At 41.8% G+C, this 10,575-nt stretch overlaps 1 protein-coding gene across 1 annotated transcript; it reads right to left on the minus strand.

The window, feature by feature from the left end:
• Positions 1–4,602: 4,602 nt before the first annotated feature.
• LOC106344962 (putative F-box protein At1g64540) lies at positions 4,603–5,169 on the minus strand. The gene has a single exon (XM_013784247.1). It carries the CDS (start codon positions 5,167–5,169, stop codon positions 4,603–4,605), a length of 567 nt encoding a protein of 188 aa, XP_013639701.1.
• Positions 5,170–10,575: the final 5,406 nt, after the last annotated feature.

The following is a 10,575-nucleotide window of genomic DNA, read 5'->3' on the forward strand; positions in this document are numbered from 1 at the left end:
GAGGTACTTGATGAACTCAGTTCTCCAGTCGGGTGTCGGCTGATCTTGGTCTGTCATCTCGGCGTCGCCGTCAGTCAGAGATTGGGGTGTCGTTTCGGAGTCCGTAGTGACGAAGTTAGCTGCCTCCGCTGAGATATCGATGCTCGGTTTCTCGATCCGATGGATCGGGATAAACTTTTTGACTTGGTCGCGGAGCTTGCTTCCGAGTGCTGCCAATGCGTCAGCACACACATTCTCCTCGCGGGGAACCTTTGTGAGTTCGAAGAATTCGAACTCCTTAGCTAGTGATTGAACGACTCGGAGGTAGGCATCCATCCTGTCGTTGCGTGCATCATAGTCGCCGCTGAACTGAATGGTGACGAGCTGCGAGTCATAGTATGCACTGAGTCGCTTAGCTTTGACTGCTTTCGCGAGACGAAGGCCGGCAATGAGCGATTCGTACTCTGCTTCGTTATTCGACGCCGGGAAACCAAAGCTGAACGACTGTCGGATGAGTTCCCTTGTTGGTGATTGGAGTTGAACTCCTGCTCCCGAACCTTTGTTCGTCGAGGAACCGTCGACGTGCAGAATCCAGTTTGAATCTGGGACTTCGAGATCTTGGGCAAGTTCTGGAGATAATTCCACGAGGAAATCGGCGAGGACTTGAGCCTTAGCGGCGGTTCTACACTTGTAAGTGATGTCAAGCTCCCCGAGTTCTATCGCCCACTTGGTAAGACGGCCAGCTCTGTTCGTGTTTTGCAAAACAGTTCGGAGCGGCTGGTCGGTAAGAACTTCTACCGAGTGCGACTGAAAATAGGGGCGGAGTTTCCTCCCTGTCGGATACCTGGTTTCCGGTCCGGTCATCCTTCTACTCATGTAGAAAACGGGTCTTTGCTCTCCTCGGTCCTCCTTGATTAGTACACTGCTGACTGCTGCGGATGAGACCGCAATGTAGAGGGACAAGACGTCGCCGACGTCTGGCTTCGCCAAAATCGGGGGCGTCGTCAGGTAGTGTTTGAGCTGATTGAAAGCCTCTTCGCACTTGTCGTCCCAGATGAATTTCTTGTTTCCTCGGAGGAGATCGTAGAAGGGGAGACATTTGTCGGTGGATCGAGAGATGAAACGATTGAGTGCTGCGATTCGGCCGGTTAGTCGATGGACTTCTCGACAGTTTCTCGGGCTTGGGAGATCGAGGACAGCTGATATTTGCTTCGGGTTTGCTTCAATTCCTCGCTGCATTACTATGTAACCGAGATATTCTCCGGACGAGACGCCAAAAGTGCACTTGACCGGGTTTAGCTTCATCTTGTATGTATTAAGAATGTCAAAACACTCTCGTAAATGCACCAGATGGTCGTCTGCTCGGAGTGACTTGACGAGCATATCATCGATATAGACTTCCATTGTGGTGCCAAGCTGCTTGGCGAACATACGGTTGACTAGTCGCTGGTACGTCGCTCCGGCGTTCTTTAGCCCGAAGGGCATCACCTTATAGCAGTAGGTTCCTCGGTCGGTTATGAATGATGTCTTCTCTCGGTCATCCGGATGCATCATGATCTGGTTGTATCCCGAGAAAGCATCCATAAACGTGAGCATTTCATTGCCGGCAGTTGACTCGACGAGCCTATCGATGTTCGGAAGCGGATAGCTGTCCTTAGGACAGGCTTTGTTGAGGTCGGTAAAGTCAACGCACATACGCCACTTGCCGTTTTTCTTCTTGACGACCACTGGGTTGGCGATCCACTCCGGGTAACGGACTTCCGTTATTGAGCCCGCATTGAGTAAACACTCGACTTCCTCGATGACTGCCTTAGATCTCTCGGGACCCAATTTTCGTTCTTCTGTCGAATGGGCTTGATGTTTGGATCCATATTCAGCTCATGAGCCGTGATGGAAGGGTCGATCCCTTGCATGTCAGACATTGACCATGCAAAGGTAGATAAGTTCTGCTTCAGGAAATCCAGGATCGTGCGCTGCATCTCGTCTGATAAGTAGGCGCCTACTCGTAGCACTTTGCTTGGGTCCGACTCATCGACCGGAACCTCGAGCACTTCTTCTTTTTGTGGGCAGACCTTTCTTATCGGAGGGGAAACCGAGTTGACGAGTGACTGCGAGTGCTGTAATTTGACCGTGGCGATCAAGAGATCTCGTGCGGCTCGTTGATCTCTTCTTACTGTCTTAATCGTTCCATCCATCCCCGGGAATTTGACGCACTGGTGGTATGTAGATGCAATTGCTCGCATAGAGTATAGCCATGGGGTACCTAGTATCACGTGATAGGGGGCCTTGGTACTGACCACCGAGAATTTGACCGTCCGAGTTACTCTCTCTGCTTGTACTGAGAGATGGATAGTCCCGAGGATTACTTCGGAGGAGCCGTTGAAGCCGGTGAGAGTTCTGGAAGATGATTTCACGTCTTTTAAGTCGATACCCATTTTTACGAGAGTTTCGCGAAAAATGATATTGACTGAGCTTCCTGTATCGATTAGTACTTTGGTAACGTCGTACTTATCGATAGCCAAGACGACGAAAAGTGGATCGTTATGAGGAAGGTTTACGCCGAGTAGATCTTCCGACGAGAAGGAGATTGGGGGATCGTTCGGGGGCTTCTGTGGCCAACGCTGTGAAGTGCCCACCAGTCGGCTCCACCAGTCGGTGGAGATCCTTGCTTTCCTCTGATTGCTCGGCCCTTTTGCGATTCAATTTCGTACGAAGATCGTCCATCCGGGTGTTAAGTTGGTCGCGCAAATCGACGATAAGGTTGCCGTCTGGAGATGCTGGTGAGGATCTTTGACTCGGCGCGTGCTTGGTTCTTTTGGCGTTGAGCTCGACTCGGAGATCAGAGGGACCGGGAGTCTCGCTAATCCTCGGAGTAGCCTTTCGCTTGAGGAGCATACGTAAGTCCGACGAGTCGGGAGCTTCCTCGAGGTCACTCTCTTCGTCCGATGAGGACTCTGGTTGGGCGCGAATAACTTCGATCCTTTGTCTGACCGCGGGTTGGTCTTCGTCTGCTGAGACGTCACCATCGTCATCCTGACGAGGGGTCTGCTCGGCATCCTTTGGCTTTTGGTCGTCTTGACGCGGTTTCCCTTGATTTTTTCGCTGATTCTTCCTCTCCTTGTTCCTGCTCCAACTGCTTTCGCTTTTTGGCTTCGGAGGAGGGATCTTAAGCTCGCCGCTTTCGATCGAAGAGAGGAACTGTGCGAAAAGTGTTTTGCACTCTGACGTGTCGTGGCCTTTGACACCATGGAGCTTGCACGATTTGGTAAGTCCTGGAGGAGTCCGGGATGAACCCGCTACGGAATCGACCTGGGCGACTGCGGCGGCCGCTGTTGCTCGGGGGGATTCGCTAGGAGGATCTGTCTGGGAGACGCAACTTGTCCATTTTCCGGAGCTTGACCTCCGTCAGTTCTTCGGTAAAAGGTGTGCGTGATGTTGAGGCGATGACGCTATCAATATCAGGAGCTGCGCTGGTTGCTTGGTGGATTCTCGAGCTCATTTGTTGGAAATTTAACTTGAGCTCGGCAATCTCTCGGATAGTTGAGGGATCGGACGCTGCTGGGAGAGCATCGGCGACGAGGGTCTCTGCAGGGTCAGCTGGGTTCGTCGTACGACCGTCCGTTGGAGTAGGGGGGTTTGTGTTGAAGAGGTGACGACGGAATGGTTGCGAGTTGCCGGTGGGTGCGCTGAGAGCAGCGACGATGGCAGCGAGCTGGTCGTTTGTCGTCTTCTGGACTTCCTCTTGATGAGCAAGTCGAGCCATGACTTAACTCATGAACTCCGACGAGAGAAGGGGAGGAGGGGGAGGAGGCGTGAGTTCCGGCCCCTTTCCCGAGGTATCAGGGTTCGTACCTCTCGAGATATCAGGGTTCGTACCTCCGGTGGTCATTTTGGTCTAGAAACGCTAGGTCTGTTCGGACCCCACGGTGGGCGCCAATTTTTTAAGGTGAGTTTGGTCTCAGGTGAAGTAAACAATACTAAAAATGGGTCAAACAGAGGCGTTTATTAGATTTCGAGATGAGGTTACAAAGGTGGAGAAAGTAATGGCAAGCCAGAGCTCGTGAGAGCTTAAACCGGAAAAGTACAAATAGCAGAGAGATGACTGTACGGACAATAAACCCTAATCTCGCCGCTAAGTTTGTGTAGCCAAGTGTCGATTTCTTTCTCCTTTGCTTTCCTCTCCTTTTATAGTCTTTATCCGATCGACTTAACCTAATTCATTTTTAATTGATTGGGCCTTGTCGGCCTTTCGGGCCTGGCTAGTGAATGCTCGTCCCGAGCTGCTAAGTCGATCACGCTCTGTCTGCTCTCTGTTCGACTAAAAGCAGTCTATAGTCGAGTCGAAACTCCGAATATCGGCTTCCGAGCCGACGACTATTCGGCTTATCGGATTGGGCCTTTTGTTCGATGGGCTTTGTGGATGGGTTCAATCCATCCCCAACAGGTTTGTAGATTAGGGGCCCTCTCGAGCAGACGAAGAATAACATGCCAGCCTTTATCCTTGTCACTTTCGAATGATAAAGTAAGGAGGTTTTCGAAAAAGGGATGTACTCACAACAGAAAAGAATAGCCTAAAAGACATATTTCTATCAATACCATGATGAGCATACATATCCAAAACAATCAATGAGGAGGTAGAGAGAAACTAACCTCTAGAGAATGAGGAGACAAATGAAGGGTCTTAACGTTGCGGCTTATGACATCAAGGAGAAAGGTAGTATTACCAAAGATAACATTAAAACCATTCACTGAACGGTGTCCATCCTCATAATCATCATCATAACGGATGGTTAACTCCCACAGTCGAAGATCTAGTTTAGCTTCGACAAGCGAGCGCATTCTCGACAACATATAAAAACTGGAGACATACCCAGAATATTCAAAGTAAGTAAGATTAGGTGCCATGACCGCAACTTCATCTTCATAAACCTTTCTATATTTGGGAACATGGAAATAAATCACAAGTCGCTTCAAGCAATAACTTTGCAAACGTCTAATCCAACTTGGCGGGTTGTCTCCTTCGTCGTTACGTATGAACAATTCTTCCAGGACAGGGCACATAATGATGAGGTTGATATAATTGGTGGTACCAATCACAATGTCGCCGGTAAAAAGTGATTTGAGAGCAGGGAAAATCACAGGACCATCCCTAGTAAATTTCTTAATCATCTCAATCAACAACACATCCATGGGATAGCGTGAGCTTAGTCAGTGTCTTGCTTTGGAACATAAACTCAGCGTGTCTATCAATCCGATTGTTGGACATGGAATTTGTCTCCAACAAGGCTTATAAGATAATGGGCTCAGCCCATTTAAAAGGGGGGCCACTAGGAAACCCTAGACCTATTCTTTCTATAAATAAGGAGGCAACCTCCTTTGAAACTCTCTTGGACTCTCTTTTGGTCTCTCCTCCATCTCTCTCTACTTCTAGAGAGAGAAACACTTCAATACATGCTTTCATCTAGGCACTTGTGATCCTTTGTTGTAGAACTACGATTTGCTTGATCCTCTTTCGGGGTACGTAGGCAACCCTTCAACGGGTCCAGCTATAATCATTAAACACTTTTTTTTTATTCTCTTCGAGTCGGCTCCATCAAATTCAAGCTCAGCATGAAGACTTCTCCTAAACCCACCGACGAGTCCTCGTCTCTTTCATTCACTAGTTTGTTGACAGTTCTCAGATCAAACAGTTGGCGCTCACCGTGGGGCATGGGGAAGTATCTTCGAAGAAGATTAAATTGGAGTCCGTTCTGTCGTCGTTCGATCGTTTAGTCGTCACTCGACCGTTCTGTCGTCACTCGGCGCAGATCGTTCTCTCGCGGTCACTCGGCACAGATCGTTCTCGTGCAGTCGCTTGGCTCGATCTCTCGCGGTCATTCGCTCGCTCTCCTCACTCGGCGCAGATCGTTCTGTCGTCACTTGACCGTTCTGTCGTCACTCGACCGTTCTGTCGTCACTCGATCGTTGTGTCGTCACTCGACCGTTCTGTCGTCACTCGACGCAGATCGTTCTCTCGCGGTCGCTCGACTCGATCTCTCGCGGTCACTCGTTGCAGAACGTTCTCGCGCAGTCGCTTGGCTCGATCTCTCACGGTCACTCTCTCGATCTCCTCACTCGGCGCAGATCGTTCTCTCGCAGTCGCTCGATTCGATCTCTCGCAGTCGCTCGACTCGATCTCTCGCAGTCACTTGGCTTGATCTCTCGCAGTCACTCGCTCGCTCTCCTCACTCGGCGCAGATCGTTCTCTCGCAGTTACTCGGATCGTTCTATCATACCATATGTATTAAAATGTATATTTTAAATTTCTATAATTTAATCTATGTATTTAATTGTTTCTATAAACAAATTATGTTAATTCTTCTATCTTTAAAATGTTTAATTGTTTGTATGGTAATATAGATTAGATTAGGTAGTTCTAGGATTAGTTTCCTTTTAAAAACTTTAATTAAATAAATAAAAATTCAAATACCAACAACCAATCAAATTAAGAGAATTAATTCTAAACTCCATCTATGAATGACACCTAAACAAAATTCACTTAAGTGACTTCTCAATTAATATGTAGGATAGGATTGAGACATTTTTTTGAGCAAATATATAGCGGCATTTGACATGACTTTAATGACATTTGACATGACTTTAATGACCGTAGTTATAAATAATACACACTAGACCCTGACCCGCGCGCCAGCGCGGGTTTGAATTTTCAGTTTTTGGTTACTTATTTAACTAAATAGTGTATTTGTAATATTTGATGTATTATATTCAGCAAGTAAATAATTTTTTTGGCATCTTAAACCATCTATTTACGATGAATATTTGATATCATATAAAAAATTGAACAAATAGACGTAATTAGAGAATTGTATACGATATATAAAAACAATGGTTATTAATGTAAAATATAAAGAAATATTATATTATGACTTAGTATGGCATAAAAGATTATAAATTAGGTATACATGTTTAAAGAAAATAAAATAATTTTTAGACTTCTATGAAAAATTTAACATATAAAAAATGGCGATGAATTAGTCATCAAATTGTAAATAATTTCATAATTTTATTAATAATAAATTATTTATAGTCTTTGTTTTTCGTCAAGATAATTATTAAATGTCCATAACATTAATATGTTAAAAGACCATATTATGAAAGCCCATGTTGTAACCGTTTTTTTCCGGGAAGTGTAACAAAAAAAAATTACATTTAACTCTTCGTTTTGTTTAAGTTTGTGTCAGTAAAAGATTAAAAAAAATCTCTCTATCTTTTTCAATGTTCAATTTGAAGCTTATTATGCAGAAATAATACGCAAATATAGGCAATTGGTTGGAATATCTGTATCTTTATATTCTTATAAATTTTAAATTTATTGTTTCCTCTTCTGCAAGCAAATCAATTACCGAAGTAATAGATCAATTGGTTGGAATCAAATATATTCTTATAATTAGTGTAATTATGGTTACAGTTTCTATATTTAATAGGTACATTAAAGATACGACATTGAAGATATTCTGTTTTGATCAATAGAGGATATTGGATTTTGAGTTTGTATTTATTGATTTGTTTTTTTTATAAAGCTTAGAAAATCAGTGGGATGATTGGTTGGTTGATACATCCTATAAAGAAAACGAAAGTTATAGGTAGTTTGAATATTGTATATCGATCGATGCATGATGTAAGTTGACTATATAAAACTTGAATATGATCATTTCAAACTAAAGTATAGGTAGGTTATATGCATTTGTTATATTGTAGTTAATATATTTTAAATATTACATAAGTCAAGTGATTCACGTTTTCGTAAAAATAAAATTCAAGTTCATTATTGGGTCGTACTCGTACGTAATAAGGTACGTTAAATATGATGTATTTTTAGGTTCATTTAATGACATTAAGTTTAAATTTGATTAAGGAAAACTCATTAATTTAACTGGAAAAGACAAACATTAAAATAGGTAGGTTTATTTAATGACATTAAGTTTAAATTTGATTAAGGAAAACTCATTAATTTAATTGGAAAAGACAAGCTTTAAAATATGTAATTTAATTTAATTCTCAGTGGCATGGAAGTGTAAATAAGTTAGAAAAATTAGGAGTATTTTTTAATGAGTACTTCTCTTTTAATAATAGAGATGCATGAGTCCGTAGTTACATTTAAACAATACCAATTAAGAGAAAGAGATCTGACTTAAGACTATATACGGATGTTACCGCAACTTCAAACAATGTGGAGAGAATTTAAATGGATTGTTACTCTTATTTGTTTTGACAATTTTTCTGTGTCTAGTACTCTACCATCCGGGGTCACTTGTTCAACCAATGTTGTCGCAAGTTCCAAGCTCCGTTGCGTTTGTGCAACCGTCGATAGCAGCCAAACACGAGATGAACGACACTGATACTGTTAGAAATTTATTCTTCTACTTGTAAATCATACATTCATACTAGAGGAATCATGTTTATTCATCAAGTTTACGTCTATTATATATGTACTCACAAAAAAATACTTTTATAAATATATCTGATTTTTCTTTCTTTATATCTTTTAAGTCTAAGTATATTTAGAAAGTTACTATTGAATTTAAATAATACCTCAGCATTTTCAACCGGTCATCACGAAGTATAGTAATAGCTTACCATAGTGTGATATAAATTGCTATTTAGTATATAAAAATCATATCAATTACTCTTAGTTTTGTTTTGGTTGATAGATTGAGGCAGAAGAACAACTGATAGTCGAAATCGACGTTGATACACCAGTAAGAAGCGGTTGGACTGTTGCCTGACAAGAGCTCTTGGTGAGAAGCTCGAGGACTTTGGGCAACACCAAGAAGAAGTCCTATCTGACTTGATTTGGCACTGAAATTGGTAGGATCAGTTCTGAACTCAACAAAGCTTCTCAACGAGACTAGGTGCATCTCTAAAGCTAGTTTAGCCTTCTTAGTGATGCTTAGGACAATGGAGTTTGATGACGAACTCAACGGTTTACTCGGATCAAAACCTTGGACCTCAACATTACCGTGTCGAAGCCAATAATTAGTAACCGATTCCCATTAGTTCAATTTCTTTTGTAATTCAACTTCAAGTAAATTTTAACTTAAAAGTGATCATGCATTTTCTTTTGAATGATCCACCATGCATGTTTACTGTTACTATACACTACTTAGTACTAACTACTAACAGGTTCTTTTTGGCGGAGAGGGTAAAGATATAGTCTGAGTATTCTATTTAAACTTATTTTTTTTTTTGCTAAATTAAATTTTAAAACTTTCATCTGCATGTTATTCAGTTATCAAATCAACGGGAATGAGAATATTTCATTAATTAAAACTTAGCAGTGTTGTTAAAACCGGACCGATCCGATGGTTAGACCGGGTTCAACCATGAACCGGGTATATAAACGGGTTGGGTCTAATAATTGGTTCAACCATGAACCGATCACGTAGCCGGATTAGATCTTAAAGTTATTAAACTACGAAAACTATCAAAAATCTATAAATCATCCATATAAACATAAAACTAGTTTATATTTATAATGTTTTATGTTTAAGAGTTATTTATATTTTAATTATGTATCATATTTAATAACATTATTTGTATGTTCATATACTAAAAGTATATTAAACCAGATTATTGAACCATGTTTGATCCGGTCAGACCATATTAAACCGTGACCCAAACAATTTCCGGTTCAGCTCCTGGTCCGGTTTTAAAAACACTGAAACTTAGGCTTGTTTCTCATATCCAAGCCTAATAATTTAATTTCCACAATACACAAAGTGAATTTTGCATTCGTGTTCTTTAATCTTGAAACATAGATATTTAATACCTGAATCATGGGTTTGATACATGTTCAAATTTGAGGGTATGAAACTATATGTTCAACTTGTTTTAAGAAGAAAAAAAAGAATGTAAAAATATGGTTCATGTCTAAATCCTTGTAAAACGGATTCACAAGTGGGAATGGTTCCAAGCCACAACCCACAATGCAAATACCTTGTTGGAACCGTACAATCACAAAGCTAAAACATTCTCAACATTTTGCATAGAAGGAATTTTTCTTAAAAGTCTAGAGATGCATCGTATATTCTTTTTAGAAATGCATACGTGGGGATTGGTCAGTTGTTCTGCTCCATGTTAGCTACACGTGTTTCACAAGCCTCTTTCTCCCTCGTCCAGTGCGCTCTCTGACCAACGTTGGCAGCAGTGTCTGGACGCAAGGCGAGAGCGGTAGTCAGCTCCTCAATTCTCTATAAGACAGATACCAATATAAGATCAAATGGAAGAAAAAAAAAAGTAAGAAAAAATAACCAGAAAAATAGTGAATATAGACAGACCTTCTTGTTTTTGTTCAAATTGTGCCTTTGATCCGTTTTCCCAATGTTGGAGGCAGTAGTCTGGAGGTTCTTTTCAGCGGTTCTCAAATCCTACAAAAGAGAGTAAAGGTTGATATATTGACATGCAATTAATGAAAGGAAACAATAAATTAAAAAAAAAAAAAAGGAGAACAAGTTGTTTCGTCTTTACCCTAATGCGGTCTGTTTCTTCAACTATGATGTTGAGTGTGGCTGAAGCTAAGAGCATGATTATTGGAGG

Source organism: Brassica oleracea, chromosome C5, assembly GCF_000695525.1.
Source record: "Brassica oleracea var. oleracea cultivar TO1000 chromosome C5, BOL, whole genome shotgun sequence".
In the NCBI taxonomy this organism is placed as follows: Eukaryota; Viridiplantae; Streptophyta; class Magnoliopsida; order Brassicales; family Brassicaceae; genus Brassica; species Brassica oleracea.